This window comes from Acartia tonsa, chromosome 10, assembly GCF_053477335.1.
Source record: "Acartia tonsa isolate MP-2025a chromosome 10, ASM5347733v1, whole genome shotgun sequence".
Classification (NCBI taxonomy): Eukaryota; Metazoa; Arthropoda; class Copepoda; order Calanoida; family Acartiidae; genus Acartia; species Acartia tonsa.
The window spans coordinates 48,904,110-48,920,462 of NC_137269.1; the positions used below are offsets into that span (position 1 = coordinate 48,904,110).

Genomic DNA, 16,353 nt, shown 5'->3' on the forward strand with positions numbered 1-16,353 from the left:
GTTGCAAATCAACTTATAAAACAAAATATGCATCTTTTTTCTTCAAATATGTGAATAATATTAAAAAAGATGCATATTTTGTTTTATAAGTTGACCTGTAACTTTAAAAACAAATTTTTTTTTTTTTTCATTTTTACCTTTACAGAGACCACCTGGAGGCCCGGAGCTCCGGAACCTGGAGGCCTATCAAAAAAATCTTAAAACTTCGTGAAATTCATCATATAAGAATGATTTTATCACTAATAACCTATCCTCTCAGTGCAAAGATAAAGCCTAGGTGCCAGGTTTACGCAAATGTGTCAAAACTCCCCCGCCCCCTTAATTTTTACATTTTTATATCAAATAGTATTCCTCAAACTTAGGTTAGGGTATATTGGTTATTTACAAGGTAGCCCTGTAGGGTTAGAGCTAGTGATGGGAATCCGGATCCGGAATCCGAATCCGGAATCCGCCCAATTTTAGGCCAATTTTGGAATCCGGATCCGGAATACGTTTTTTATAGCGGATTCCGGATTCTAAATTGGTAGGCTAAAATTACCGTCTTTTTTCTTACAACTCCCTCTGTTTGAAGGCAAAGATCAAAAAAAAAATTTCTACATAACAAATTTTAATAATTACTAATGTGATGTAAATGTTTTAGTTATGCTGGAAGTCAACACTTTAAACAAATCAAAGCTTCAACCAAGTAACATAGTGATAAATTAACGAAAAAAGCTATCCCTCTGTGACGGACGGCCTTTTAAAATACTGCTAGAATCCGGAATCCGAATCCGGAATCCGCCAAAAATCAGAATCCGGAATCCGAATCCGGCCCAAAAATCCGACGGATTCCCATCCCTAGTTAGAGCAACGCAGATTTATGTTTAAACAATAAAGCAAACAAAGTATATAAGTTACTAGGTACCTATTTACACATTTTCACAAATAACATTTTCTTCAAAAAATCATGATTTTTTATCTAAAATTGATTTTGGAGAAGTAATATTTACACATTTTTCAAATCTTAAATACAAACACAATAAAGCACTTGCTAAAAGACATTTATAACAAATTCGAAAACTAGGTTAATTCATTTATCAAACATTTTAATGTTTATCTACTTAAACAGATTCTTCACTCTCAATTCCTTCTTCCTCCTTTATTTCCTCTTTTATAATTACTTCCACACTCTCAGCCTCCATCTTTATAAAGATAGGATCCTCATCAAGAGTTTCTTCTTCTTTCTTCTCTGTTTTTATCTCCTTGCTTAACTTTTGTTCTGGATGCAAATTCTGTTCACAAGATAGAGAATCTTTATTCTGAATTTCTTCTTTTAATTCCTGTTTTATAGTTTCTTCAATATTCTCAGCATCCATGTTGATAGACAGAGGATCCTCATCTAGAGTTTCTTCTTCTTTTATTTCTAGTTTGATTTTAGCTTCACCAAAATCAACAAAACTGATGGAAGTTAATTTTAATGGCTTCTCACATGTATGGACCATTTTATGACGAATTAATGAATTATGTCGTACGAAAGTCATTACACATTTATCACAAGAGTATGGCTTTTCACCTGTATGGATCCTCTTATGAACAGTTAAGTTACCTTTCTGAAAGAAGGACTTTTGACAGAAATCACAAGAGTATGTCTTCTTTGCTGTATGAGTCCGCTTATGGACATTCAACTCACTATGAGTACGGAAAGCTTCTTCACATGTATCACATGAGTAATGCCTCTCGTCGCTTTCTTGTAAGAAAGTCTTCTCACAGGTATTGGCCCTCTTATGAACAGCTAAATGAATTAGTTCTGAGAAAGATTTCTCACATATATCACAAGAGTATGGCATTCCTCCTGGATGAATCCTCTTATGTTCAATTAAATGACCTTGTTGTGAGAAAACTTTATCACATGTATCACATCGGTATGTTTTCTCTCCTGTATGGATTTTTTTATGTACATTTAAACTACTTTGCTGTGAAAAAGCTTTTTCACATGTATCACAAGAGAATGCCTTTTCTCCTGTATGGATCCTCTTATGTCTTGCCAATTCACTTTTCAAACAGAAATATTTTTCACATTTATCACAAGAGTACGGTGGCTCTTCTGTATGGATCCTTCTGTGTATTGTCAAACTACCTTTGACTGAAAATGCCTTTTCACAAAAATCACATTTGTATGGCTTCTCGCCTGTATGTGTTCTCATATGAATTGTTAAATGGCTCTTGCATGAGAATTTCTTGAAGCAGATATGACACTTGTTCATGATGAATTCCTAATTGTTCTTGCACCTGAAATAAAAAAAAATTTTGATGTAATACTTGTGTAGAATTAAAAATAGTAATTTTAGTTACTTTATAATCAAGGTATTCTTGTACGTCTGTCATTATGAAAACTATCTCATTACATCTTATTATTACATATCTTATTTACATAGCTATCTTCTAATGTACATATTATGTAGGATGTGTCTGTCACTTTAAAGGTAGTTTTCTAGATTTAGAAAGTGTAGTAACTTTATTATCTTTAACAGAATGTTTGTATATCATCCACTTTAAAAATGATGATCTTTTAAATATTAATTCCTAGGACAACAAGGTAAACTAATAAACTATTTTGTCTAGTCCTAAAATTGTAAGCATATTCTTTAAAAATTATCCTGTTTTCAAGCAATATTGCTTCATACAAAATTGTACTACGCTTATTTAGTTTATTCAGCTCTACATGTGTTAATGTTTGTATGTCCAACAATCTGATCTTAAATTGCATTGCTTTTATGGATGTTTTCAAGCTTGTTTTTATATATAAAACTAACTTAATTTGATTTGCTAAACTCATATACCTATAACAAAATATAACGTAGTCTTCTATTATTCACAGACAGACATCCTACACTTTAATATTAAGTTCCTAAAAATTCTGCTACATAATGTTAATAATATAGAGATCTAACTTACTTTACTTTGCTAATTTTAAATCACACAAGTTTTCTTCTTTTTTTTATAATTTTATAGCCTCAGTTCATTTTATATTCAGTCTGAAAATAAATTTTATAATAATTTTACATATGACAAAATTTTAACTATGAGAACTAATAAAATATGAAAAAATGATAAAGATGTATTGGTTACCAAAAATTAAAGAAGTTATACAACACATTTTGGCATTCAAGAGAAGGACAGAAAAAATATATAAACAGAAACATTACCTATATGATTTAGTTAAAATACAATTAGTTTTTACATTTTTATATCAAATCATATTCATCAAACACAGGTTAGAGTTGGGTATGTAAAAGGTTGGGTTATGTTTAATAAATAAACAATAAAGCAAACAAACACTTATTTACACTTTTTTACAAATAACATTTTCTTCAAAGAATTATGATTTTTTATTTAAAATTGATTTTGGAGAAATAATATTATTTACACATTACATCAAATCTTAATTAGGAACGTAACATAGTACTTGCTACTTCATTCAATTTATCAAACATTTTTTTTCTATCTACTTAAACAAATTCTTCACTCTCAATTCCCTCTTCCTCTTTTATTTCCTCTTTTATAATTACTTCCACACTCTCAGCCTCCATCTTTATAGAGAGAGGATCCTTATCAAGAGTTTCTTCTTCTTTCTTCTCTGTTTTTATCTCCTTGCTTAAATTTTGTTCTGGATGCAAATATTTGTGGATATTTAAGACATCTTTAGATTCAAATGTTTTGCTACAAACCTCACACAAGAAAGTAGGAGGTTGAACTGTATTCTTGGTAGATTCCATCTTCTTGAGATGTCCTGCTGATTTGTTGTGCTGTGAAAATTCGTATCTCGAGTAATAAGCTTTCTGGCATAATACACAAAAGTAAGGAGCCTCTTCTGTATGAATCTTCTTGTGGACATTGAACTCACCAACTGTACGGAAAGCTTTTTCACACTCCTCACAAGAGTATGGTTTTTCTCCTGAATGGATCATCTTATGAACTTTTAACATGCCCCGTGTACGGAAAGCTTTTTCACATGTATCACAAGAATATGGCTTCTCACCTGTATGGATCCTCTTATGACGAATTAATGCAATTTTTGTACAGAAATCTTTTTCACACGAATCGCAGGAGTATGGTTTTTCTTCTAGATGGGTCCTCTTATGGACAGTTAACTGACCACTTGAGCGGAAAGCTTTCTCACATGTATCACATTTGAATGGCTTCTCTCCTGTATGAATTCTTATGTGTCTAGTTAAACTGTTCTTGAAGGAGAATTTCTGGTGGCAAATATCACATGACAACATAATGGATTGTTAATTTTACTTGCACCTAAAATAAATATTATTATTCTTAATTTCTGTATTTAGGCAATTTTGCTTCAAATTTACATACAATTTTGTTTAGACTGATCTTAAATTTACATACAATTTTGTATAGTGCTTATCTAGATTTGACTCTCTACAAGTTTTAAAATTTATTTGTCTGATTTTAGAGATTTGCTTCTTTGAATGTATTCATCCTTGTTAATATAAAAAATCTATCTTACTTTGATATGCTAAACTCAAATTACTCGTGTTTTCTTTATCTTTATGTTTCTACTGACTTTAGTTTAATTATCTTGAGTCATATTTCATTTTACATTCAGTCTGAAAATAAATAAAATAAGTTATTAACTAACAAAATATTTACCATAAATGGATATTTACATCCCAAGATATTACATGATTTTTAGCAGCATTAGACAGACAGATGGACCGACATTGTCATACTTTGGATTAAAGATTAGCTTCCTATTTTCAGAAAATGTGACATAAATAACATTTGAATAGCTACATACCTGTATGGATCTGCTTTATTATTTTATGATTGCTACAATCATCAAAAAGTCTTTACAAACAAACCAAATTTAAATTGTTACACAACTCTCAAATCCGTCTATAAACTTCCTTTACATGATAATACCCTTGATTAAAACCAGAGGCTAAACCTAAAGATCTAAAGCCTTGGTCTGCTTATCAAGCTTTAGCTGCCTGAAAATAACATGGGGTGAAGACTGCTGCTGCTATGTACTCAAAGGTACCTTTTGAAAAATTGAAACAGCAAGGTTGCAGAATTATAGTGTCTGCATGTTCAAATACAAGATGACTATTTTTTTGTTTTGACCAAAATACATACCTACCTACCTGCAATCTATAAATTTTATCATTGATGTTTTGAAGGCTTGCAACATGTTTTTGGGTAATATTTGTCCACAAGGGTTGATATTCAACCTCTATAAAATAAATACCTTCCCATTTTGGCAGAATATACAGCTTCACTGAAAAGTACATTCATTTAGACCAGCAGTTTCCAAGATATTTAGCTTCAGACAAACAACCTTACTATACTATAGGATAAAGACGTGAAATATTTTGAGATTAAGATTAAGTACCTACCTATTCTCAAGAGGTCAAAATTCAGTAAAATATTTGATACTGAATGAAAATAACCTAGATAATTTTAATTGGTTGGAAGAGGAAACCATCATACCCCTGCAATCATACTACCATAAATTCTGCTTTACAACTGGATGCACTCCCCCTCCCCCCAAATATTATTGACAGGTTTAAAAGGCAAACTTCCCTAACAATATTTTTGATATTTTACTTAAAAAGGTAAGTTATTATGTATAAATTCTTACTTCCCAGCTAAAGATAACATATATATAATATTTTCTGTATTTGAATGTAAACAAATATATTTAAAAATTAAAAAAAATAAACTTTTATCAGTTTACAGGATATTGTGTTTTCTCCCCCCTCCCCTCCCCACCTTAACTGCTTTCTGTCTTAAATCCCCCCAAATGATTCTATCACACCCATGATTGAGATATTAGACTGACAAAATTCTGTTTAAAAACAGGCCCGATGTTTTTATTGATATTTAAAAAAATTTCACATAATTGTAAATTTTAACCATTGTTATTATTCATTGTTAAATATTATTTGTATTTGCTGTTTCTCTTTAAGTTTCTAATGTTTAAAAGTCAAATACAATGAATAATACAAAGTCTTTTTTTTTAATTTAAAAACTATACAAAATTTTACTATATCTAAACAAACATATCTTATCTTTTTTATGCTTATCAAATAGGTTTCATTTACATATATAGTTCATATTTATAATTATAACTTCTTTTTCATTGATTTATTTTATATGTTAAAAATAAAAGTTAGTAGTTATAACAGTAACAAAGATTTAAGTTTAAAAATTAGTTGTTTATAAACAATGCTCAAATGCCGCACTTTATGCAGACATTTAAATGTCGTCTTTGATTAAACATAAAACTATGCTAATAATTCCCTCTGCATTTTTTTTAATAAAAAAAAATAACAAAACCAAATATCAATTATAGTTTGATTTTAAAATTGTATCTAAACTAAATACAATTGAAGAAATTTATTACTCAACAGAAAATACAGAAATTTTATTTAAAAATAAATGATGTTTCTGGGGAAAATATGTCCTAGAATATTTGGACCAAACGATTTTATAAAGACGACATTTTGTAATTCGTAAATTGTGCGGCATTCATACAAAGTAAATAAACAGAGCATTTTTCAAAACAATTAAAACAACAAAACAAATATTTAATTGTAGTATATGCTAATTTTTAGTGATGAATCAATTACAATTTATGGTTGGACAAATATATCAGGAATGAATATCTAATTTCAGATTATTTTTTAATATCAAAAATGTTTATTGTTCATTATTTAATAATATTTTATCACTTTGGTAAATATTTATTCTAGTTTAATAGATCAAACTAAACTTTTAGGAACATTCACAATAGTTTACAAATATAATTAAGAAAGGGTAAATTGTATGTAGAATTTATGAAATATTAGAGAAAAAAAGGTATTTATTATGACATTGAACCATTGATAATGTAAAAAAATTGATGAAAATCATTACAATATGATCTTGATCAGTGATTCTGACAATCAATTCTAAGTAAAAAATTTCTTACAACCCATATGCTTCTTCCTCCCCCCCTCATTACCCACTTCCCTTTAGTTACAGAACAAAACAAGTGTTAGGCCACACAAATATCAAAATATTCAGCATTTTCATATGGAATTAATCATGGCCCTTCCATACAGTATCTTTAGTATTGGAAACTATTAAAATATTCACTACATTAATATTATGTTATTAGAAATTAATTTTTGAATACATTACTTAAATACATAATACCTAGGTAAGTTAATAAGATAAATGAAAAAAAAATATTTCATTGTTTTCCAAAGGTACAGTTGCAATAATTGCATTTGGATATAGATTAGTGAACACAGTATTTTAATACAATTTATGAAATTATTCCTATTGGAATCAGTGAAAAGGCCAATTTTGATTTAGGGGTGTGAGCCATTGGGGTGTAAAACAGACTTATAGATGATTTCAGGATTTGTGGGATATTCTCATATGTTAGGATTGAGGTACAAAGTAATATTATCAAGCCTCAGACACAGCTGTTACATGCTCAATTTCAGACTGTCCTGAAATTTTGTGGAAGATACTCAATTATTATATCACCCCTATTGAGAATGGCAGGTGTTCCATTTTTAATAGAATGCTTAAAGGAATGAATAGCAGAGATCAGGAAAATTATTTTGAAGAGTTCTAACTTCATGCAAATCTCCATCTTTAAAACCTAGGTGCATTACAAGAGGTAGAATTCGTAAAGGTGTGTGTTTTGAGGCTTAAAAATAGTAGTAGAACAATGATATTCACTAAATATGTGTATTTCTTATTGAAAAGAACTATAGACAAAAAATTTTTTTTAAAGTTAACATATATTTTTATCGTTATACTACTGTTTTTTACTTATAACACATAACCTTTACGGATTTTACTTGAAACCTACCACTCTCTTATTGGCAAATTAAAAATGAATATGTCATTCATGTTCATCGTCTGTGAGGAGAATTGAACACAAATTTATTAAAGAAGTCTGTTATACACTACACCATGTTACTCCTCTCAAACCTACTCATCAACATTATCAAAAGTATTATTAGCTAGGTACCTTTATTTGTATAGACACATCTCAAACCTAAATTTTAATATTATTACTAGCTACCTAGGTAACCCTAAGACTTTAGTAGACTATAGCTTAAATATAGCACATTAGTTCTTGTTATGCTGTCTTAAAGGAGCACCTTTATTACCTCTTGACTTGTAAACTAGAAGTTAGTTTATAAGCATAAAAGCTTAAGTTTAAGAAATCATCTCTGTTGGTCAAATGGTTCCTGAGAAAATTAAGGTTAGGTTCATTTTTATGGGTTTTTTTAGCCCCGGAGGGCTAGGGGTTGGTGGCAGGGGGGTGACTTCTAAATCAGAAGTTAGTTTATAAGCATAAAAGCTTAAGTCTAAGAAATCATCTCTGTTGGTCAAATGGTTCCGGAGAAAATTAAGGTTAGGTTCATTTTAGGGTTTTTTTGAGCCCCGGAGGATTAGGGGTTGGCGGCAGGGGGTTGACTTCTAAACTAGAAGTTAGTTTATAAGCATAAAAGCCTAAGTTTAAGAAATCATCTCTGTTGGTCAAATGGTTGCTGAGAAAATTAAGGTTAGGTTCATTTTTAGAGTTTTTTTGAGCCCCGGAGGGCTAGGGGTTGGTGGCAGGGGGCTGACTTGTAAACTAGAAGTTAGTTTATAAGGATAAAAGCTTAAGTTTAAGAAATCATCTCTGTTGGTCAAATGGTTCCTGAGAAAATTAAGGTTAGGTTTATTTTAGGGTTTTTTTGAGCCCCGGAGGGCTAGGGGTTAGTGGCAGGGGGGTGACTTCTAAATCAGAAGTTAGTTTATAAGCATAAAAGCTTAAGTTTAAGAAATCATCTGTTTTGGTCAAATGGTTCCTGAGAAAATTAAGGTTAGGTTCATTTTTAGGGGGATTTTGAGCCCCGGGGGGCTAGGTCTAGGGTAGGGTTATCCAAAAAATGATTAAAAATACGTGAAGTACTAACCAAAAGTAAACTTTTATCCCAAATAACCTATAGTCTAACTTTCATACCTAGCCCAATAATCACGGAGTAAGCGAAAGTGTCAAAACTTCCCCCCCCCCCCCCTTAATCAATCTCTTGTCTGAGTATGGCAGGTGTCCCAAATTAAATCTTTAATAAATGATGATCTCTGCATAGAAGCTTAGGCCAAGAGTTGTACTGATATTTTTTACATTTTTTATCAAAACTAGGTGCCAAATTATCAACCAAGGGTATGTAGCCGCAGCTGACGCGAGAATGAGACAGGAGGATATCTTTCAGTCATTCCCTAGAATCACAAGCCTCAAATACACATTTTAATAATGATATTTTATTTCAGACAGAATATAAAATGAACTAAAACTCAAGATTGCAAAGCTGAAGTCAATTGAAACATAAGGAGAAATAAACTACAGTTTGAGTTCAGAAAAGAAGTGGGTTAGTTTTTAACAAGTACAATAATAATTTTGTCCATAAGCAGCTCAGCGAAAAATAAAATAACAATGTTTTAAAGAAAAATTTTAATAAATTTTTTGAAATTGATTATGTATTAACAAAATACAATATTATAATGTGACAGACACACCCTATAAAGAAACTATAATAAGATATGGATGTAAGGAGAAGAGTTCTGATACTTTTTTTTACTTAGTGACAAGGATAACACCTTAAATGAAGAGAAGTTATTACTATAAAGACATATATTTATAGCTTGAAACTAGTTTACTAAATTCTACTGATTTATTACATAAATAATATTTATTCCAGGTTTAAAAACAATTAAGAATTCATCATGAACAAGTGTCATATCTGCTTCAAGGAATTCTCTCAAAAGAGTGACTTGACAAGACACATGAGAATCCATACAGGATAGAAGCCATTCAAATGTGATATTTGTGAAAAGGCATTTTCAGACAATAGTGACTTGACTAAGCACATGAGAATCCATACTGGAGAGAAGCCATTCATATGTGATTTATGTGAAAAGGCATTTTCTTACAGTAGTGCCTTGGCTAAGCACAAGAGGCTCCATTCAGGTGAGAAGCCATACTCGTGTAATACATGTAATAAGGCTTTCGCACAACAAAGTAATCTAATTCATCATGAGAGGATTCATACAGGAGAGAAGCCATACTCCTGTATTCTGTGTGAAAAAGCGTTCCATAGAAATAGTGAGTTAACTATGCATAAGAGGACCCATACAGGAGAGAAACCATACTCTTGTGAATTATGTCAGAAATATTTTTCCTATAGTACAAATCTGAACGTACATTATAAATCAGCTACACATCTCAAAAAGTTAAAATCTACTAAGAATACAGTTTTACCTTCTGTGTCTACCAGTTTTGTTGATTGTGGTGAAGCTAATATTAAACTAGAAATTAAAGAAGAAGAAACTCTTGATGAAGATCCTCTCTCTGTAAAGGCTGAGAATTTTGAAGAAACTATTAAATAGGAAATAGAAGAAGGAATTAAGGATAAAGAATCTCTTTCTTGTGAACATAATTCTGATTAGGATAGAAACTATGATATTGAGTGATACTGACAAAAGATTGAAATTGTGTATTCTCCTAAATGTAAAATTAACATTGGCTTTATAATGTAGAAATATTAGAAATAGTAAATATGATGCCTTAACCATGAGGGCTACCCTATTTGTGTGTGTGTGACGTTTAGCCCTTATTTCTTAGTGCCAGGATCAAAGTAGTCATGTCCGTATTTTAACCTAGTATAAAACAATAATTTAATTAATTTTACTCTATTTATTTCTGAAGATTTCTTATTGCTAATTTTATTATACTTTTTATATTGAAAGCAACAAAATATACATAACATTAAAGAATGACCAATAAAATATTTAGTATATTACTTAGAGTAGTGATCTTTTTATATGTCTTAGTAGAATATATTAGGCATTGGATAGATATGATATGATATGTGATAAAGAATTTTAATATTGACCATTGAACTTTTTTTATTTGACAATATCTAAAAAAGTTAGTGATTTGCAACATAAATTACATGAGAATGGTCTTTAATATATATTATATGTAGTATGGTTAGTTGGTATTTCCGCGTGAGATAATGTGTATATTGTAAGTAAACCGGACGGTTTTCTTTATTTTTTTAACAAGAATCTATAGAAAACCTGGCCTATAATGAACCGGACGTTATTTTTTATGTTTTTTAAGTAACTTGTCCCAAGGGGAACCCCTGTTCAATTTTTTTATAACTCTTGTGAAATATGTGGAAAAAGATTCTCTCATATTGGTGTTTTGGCTATACATATTTTGAAAAAAATAGACCATTCTCATGTAATTTATGTGGCAAATCACTTTAACTTTTTTAGATATTGTTAAATAAAAAAAGTTTGGTCTGGTCAATGTTAAAAATTCTTTAACATATAATCATATCTATCCAATGCCTAATATATTCTACTAAGACATATAAAAGTTCACTACTCTAAGTACCTTAACTCTTTAAATACACTTCGTAGAACTATCCCTTCAAAATCAAATCTGTTAAACGTCAGATCATTATGTATTGTTTTACAAAATGAAAAATAAGATATCGGAATGTCTGTATTTTTAGTTTTTAGTCTGTGTATTTGATTAATTTAGATATTGTTTTTTTTTCTGGATAAAACTCTTACAACAATAACTATTCCTAATATTAACTAACAACTAAAGACAGAATTTTACTCAAGATAAAAATTTTAATCTATACTCTTATATTTCTTACTCTAATATTCATCAGCTATCAAAGTATTTTTTTATTCATTTAGATCTTCTTATTTTTTAGACTTGTGTTACTTGTAAAATAATAATTGTATTTATTTTCAGACAGAATATAAAATGAAATAAGACTCAAGATCATAAAGCTGAAGTCAACAAAATTTAAAGAAAGAAAAACAGTAAAGTAAGTAAGTAATTAAATGTATGTTTGTCCTTCCTTACCACTGAAATGTTGTCTTTTTAATGGATCTTGATTTAAGTCTAAATTTGGTTTGTTGGAGTGTTTTGATTGATTGATTGATTAGCCATAGTTTCTTAGGGTTTGGACCTAAGTATTCATGGAGTAGGCTGAGACACTTTTGTATAGCCACTGGGGCCACTTGGGAGTGTTTTACAAACATTTAATGGGAAAATGCCACTTGAAAAATTATGATTCTTTTTCCTTTTATTTAAGATAAGAAAGTCTTCAACAAAGTGTCCAGTTGAGCTCAGAATCCCCCCCCCCCCTCTTTCTATAATGTTTGACAGTTCTTTATGTGTTTTACTTTAGGTTAGGTTGGTTTATATTAGGAACAGGGGAGCACCGCTCAATAGTCAATGCAGGGTAGGGCTCCAGGAGGGGTTAGGGATGAAGAAGAAAAAATAACTCACCACTTTTTCAGATTCTTATTTTAATAAAAAAAAATTTATTATTGTTGGGTGAACAGCTCCCCCACTTTATTGAGCACACCCAATAGTCAAAGATTTAATTATAAAGGCATAGAATTATTTTTTTCTTCTTAGGAACTATGTTAAATATCATTCGTTTCAGGTGCAAGAACAAATAACAATCCATCATGTTTTCTTGTGATGTTTGCCAAAAGAAATTCTCCCAAAAGGGCAATTTAAAAACGCACATCAGGATCCATACAGGTGAAAAGCCATTCAAATGTGATATATGTGAAAAATCATTTGCACAAGGAGGTGGTTTAACAGCACACATGAGGTTTCATACAGGAGAGAAACCATACTCTTGCGATACATGTGAAAACGCTTTCAGGACAATTAGTGAATTAAGTCGTCATAAGAGGATCCATACTGGTGAGAAGCCATACTCTTGTGATACTTGTTTTGTTGATTGTGGTGAAGCTGATGTTAAACTTGAAATAAATGAAGAAGAAACTCTTGATGAGGATCCTCTCTCTATCAACATAGAGGCTGAGAATGTGGAAGAAAATATAAAACAGGAAATAGAGGAAGAAGGCCAGGATCAAGATTTTTTTTCTTGTGAACAGAATCTTGGCGAGTACAGATCTCGTGTTGGTGGCAGTGATCTCACAACAATGATATGTCCAGGACGAGGAATGGCAACTTTCTCAATGGATGGGCAGCCAATGTATAATAATAGAAAAACACAGAGCAGATCAGACAGAACTTTAATCAATGCTTTTAGAACTATCTCAAATATGGCAGACAGAATTAATTTGACTGAAACCATCCAGGACAGAGCTAACAATCTTTTTAAAATGGTTCATGATGGCAAAAATCTTAAGGGTAGAAGTAATGATGCTATCGTAGCCACTTGCCTATACATTGCTTGTCGTCAAGAAGGTGTTCCTAGAACTTTCAACGAGATTGGTGCCATCAGCACTGTCAGCAAGAAAGAAATAGGTAGATGTTTCAAGCTTATCTTGAAGGCCCACGACACCAGTGTCGAGCTCATCACCACCGGAGACTTTATGTCCCGTTTCTGTTGTACCCTCAACCTGCCCGGAGACGTACAGAAGGCGGCCACACATATCGCCAAAAAGGCTGTGGATTTGGACATTGTGCCTGGTAGATCGCCCATCAGCGTGGCAGCGGCTGCCATATATATGGCTAGCCAGGCCAGCGATGATAAACGAACACATCGTGATATCGCAGAGATTACAGGTGTGGCAGATGTAACCATTCGTCAGTCCTATAAGCTAATGCTTCCCAGAGCAAAGAATCTGTTCCCAGCAGATTTCAAGTTCACAACTCCTATCGAGAATCTCCCACATAACTGATTTTATTCTTTTTCTTTGTTAGCATTAAATACCCATTTTAAAACCATTCAAATGTGATACATGTGAAAAGGCATTTTTAGACAGTAGTTTGATAGTTGAATAGAAATTTGGATTTCAAACATTAGAACTTTCTTTCTCTGAGGAAATTTATGGTTGACTTTTAAATATTTGTGATTAATCTTATTTCAGCTAAATCATATAGTTGTTGGTTGTATGGATTGTGGTTTAAGGTCCAGAATTTTTGTATTATAAAAAAAATTGGATAAAACTTTTTATCTCAAATATTTGCAAGCTTCTAAAGGCAGAATTATAATTATTGCAAATTACATTATCGTCTATAAATTATACTAAATTTTTCACATCTTATTTATTATTATTTATTTTCATTTGACTTGTGTTACTTGTAAAATAATAATTATATTTATTTTCAGACAGAATATATGTAAAATGAAATAAGACTCAAGATTATAAAGCTGAAGTTGATAGAATTGAAAGAGAAACAAAACGCAGGTAAGTTTAATTCTCATTAAAAGTATTTTAGCAAAATAAAGTAAGTTAGTTTTCTATATTACTAATATTATGTAGCAGAATCTTTAGAATATTAATATTAAAAATGTAGGATGTCTGTCTGTCTGTAATAAAAGTGAATTATTATGATAAAATTATTATTTAAAGAAAACAGTTTGGGATGGTTTTTTCTTTATTATGTGTTTTAGATAAAAATTATGATGGACATTGAATATAATATCAAAAGTAGATCAAGTATTAATACTATAGTCATGTACATGTAAGTACATGCGAGACTTAGGGTGGGCCCATTTCCCCCTTTTTTTTAGATTTTACTGTTATCATAAGTTGTGGAAGTCATATATATGTATGATAAGCCTCATTCAAGTTAGAAAAGTGACTTGGCTCTTATGGCTGCAGGCGCGCGGGGGGTATAAAAAGTGCCCACCCCCTTATAAAACAAAAAATTTAAATTCCTTCAAACTCAGGCATGTTGCATATCAAAATGACCGTATTGAAATGCTGATTACGAATCTGAAAACCGTTTTGAAAAATATTGCTCCAAGTTCGAATAAGATCTCATTAAGTACCTAAAAACAGCTGATTTAGTCAAAATTGTTCATTTTTGTAGGTTATTTGAAAATCATTTCAGACTGAATCAATATTTTTCAAAACGGTTTTCAGATCTGTAATCAGCATTTCAATGCAGTCATTTTGATATGCAACATGCCTGTGTTTGAAGGAATTTAAATTTTTGGTTTTACAAGGGGGCGGGCACATTTTATACCCCCCGCGCGCCCGTTTTTTTTTTGGATTAAAAAACCTCTTTCAAGTTTCACAGGGTTTTATATTGGCCCAGTAACCCTTGCCAATGTCTACTAATATGAAATTACAAAATCGACCCACCCTGTGAGTGGAGAATTTTTATAGTGTAAATCTTATTCCAGGTGCAAAAATAATTGATAATCCACCATGAACAAGTGTCATATTTGTGGCAGGGAATTCTCCATGAAAAGCCATTTGACAAGACATGTTAGAATGCATACAGGTGAGAAGCCATTCAAATGTGATACATGTGAAAAGTCTTTTTATACAAATAGTGAGTATACTGTCCATAAGAGGATCCATACAGGAGAGAAGCCTTACTCTTGTGATACATGTAAAAAGGCTTTCTCACAACCAAGTGCATTGGTAGTGCATATGAGGATCCATACAGGAGAGAAGCCATACTCTTGTGATACATGCGATAAGACTTACTCAAACCAAAGTAAATTAACTGTTCATAAGAGAATCCATAAAGTTGAAAAACCATACTCTTGTGATATATGTAAAAAAGCTTTCGGTACAATTTATGAGTTAACAGTTCATAAGAGGACCCATACTAGTAAGAAACCATACTCTTGTGATACATGTGAAAAAGCTTTCCATACAAATAGGGATTTGACTATCCATAACAGGATCCATACAGGAGAGAAGCCATACTCTTGTGAATTATGTCAGAAATCTTTTTCCACAAATTCAAATCTGAAATCACATATAAAGTCAGCTAAACATATCAAAAAATTAGAAACTACTAAGTACAAAGTTCCACCTTCTGCTTCTACCAGTTTTGTTGATTGTGGTGAAGCTAATATTAAACTGGAAATAAAAGAAGAAAAAATTCTTGATGAAGATCCTCTCTATATCAATATGGAGGCTGAGAATGTTGAAGCAATTTTAAAACAGGAAATAGAAGAAGAAATGAATAAAGATTCTCTTTCTTGTGAACAGAATTCTGATGAGGATATAGTCGACAATTTTGACATTGTGGAACATAAAATTGAATATGATTAACTCATTAATAATATTAATTTTATCGAAAAATAGAATTTGATAAGAAAGATCCATTTTCAGTAAATTAAATTTTTGTGTATGTAAAGACTATATATTATGTACCTATTAAGTTATTTTTTACGTTGTTATATATACAAGAACTTTTTACACTCTATTGATTAAATAAGATTTTAAAGTTATATCTTTGTGTAAACCTGTAATACTTGTTTGTTTTCTGTACATATCATTTTTTATTTCTTGATTAATTTTTATATTTCAGAACATGAAAAT

General features: G+C 31.0%; 3 protein-coding genes and 2 long non-coding RNA genes across 5 annotated transcripts; 3 read left to right on the forward strand and 2 right to left on the reverse strand.

Annotated features, from left to right (window-relative positions):
* Nucleotides 1–205: 205 nt before the first annotated feature.
* LOC145330234 (uncharacterized) lies at nucleotides 206–3,016 on the reverse strand. The gene is made up of 2 exons (XM_080174844.1): nucleotides 2,935–3,016; nucleotides 206–2,268 (listed from the first exon to the last, which is right to left on the reverse strand). Exon 2 carries the CDS (start codon nucleotides 2,241–2,243, stop codon nucleotides 1,101–1,103), a length of 1,143 nt encoding a protein of 380 aa, XP_080030970.1. The 5' UTR covers nucleotides 2,244–2,268; nucleotides 2,935–3,016; the 3' UTR covers nucleotides 206–1,100.
* Nucleotides 3,017–3,418: 402 nt separating this feature from the next.
* On the reverse strand, nucleotides 3,419–4,615 carry LOC145330236 (uncharacterized). The gene is made up of 2 exons (XM_080174846.1): nucleotides 4,505–4,615; nucleotides 3,419–4,287 (listed from the first exon to the last, which is right to left on the reverse strand). Exon 2 carries the CDS (start codon nucleotides 4,260–4,262, stop codon nucleotides 3,489–3,491), a length of 774 nt encoding a protein of 257 aa, XP_080030972.1. The 5' UTR covers nucleotides 4,263–4,287; nucleotides 4,505–4,615; the 3' UTR covers nucleotides 3,419–3,488.
* A 4,704-nt stretch (nucleotides 4,616–9,319) lies between these two features.
* LOC145330248 (uncharacterized) lies at nucleotides 9,320–10,426 on the forward strand. The gene is made up of 2 exons (XR_013883337.1): nucleotides 9,320–9,419; nucleotides 9,750–10,426. It is a non-coding gene; the product is annotated as an uncharacterized LOC145330248 (long non-coding RNA).
* A 1,404-nt stretch (nucleotides 10,427–11,830) lies between these two features.
* Nucleotides 11,831–14,175, forward strand: TfIIB (transcription factor IIB). Its single transcript, XM_080174861.1, has 2 exons — nucleotides 11,831–11,900; nucleotides 12,528–14,175. Exon 2 carries the CDS (start codon nucleotides 12,553–12,555, stop codon nucleotides 13,741–13,743), a length of 1,191 nt encoding a protein of 396 aa, XP_080030987.1. The 5' UTR covers nucleotides 11,831–11,900; nucleotides 12,528–12,552; the 3' UTR covers nucleotides 13,744–14,175.
* Nucleotides 14,176–14,181: 6 nt separating this feature from the next.
* LOC145330246 (uncharacterized) lies at nucleotides 14,182–16,344 on the forward strand. The gene is made up of 2 exons (XR_013883335.1): nucleotides 14,182–14,253; nucleotides 15,198–16,344. It is a non-coding gene; the product is annotated as an uncharacterized LOC145330246 (long non-coding RNA).
* The last annotated feature ends 9 nt before the right edge of the window (nucleotides 16,345–16,353 follow it).

Coding starts and splice junctions, on each gene's coding strand:
- LOC145330234 (XM_080174844.1), bottom strand. CDS start 2,243: ATGAACAAGTGTCATATCTGCTTCAAGAAATTCTCATGCAAGAGCCAT.
- LOC145330236 (XM_080174846.1), bottom strand. CDS start 4,262: ATGTTGTCATGTGATATTTGCCACCAGAAATTCTCCTTCAAGAACAGT.
- TfIIB (XM_080174861.1), top strand. CDS start 12,553: ATGTTTTCTTGTGATGTTTGCCAAAAGAAATTCTCCCAAAAGGGCAAT.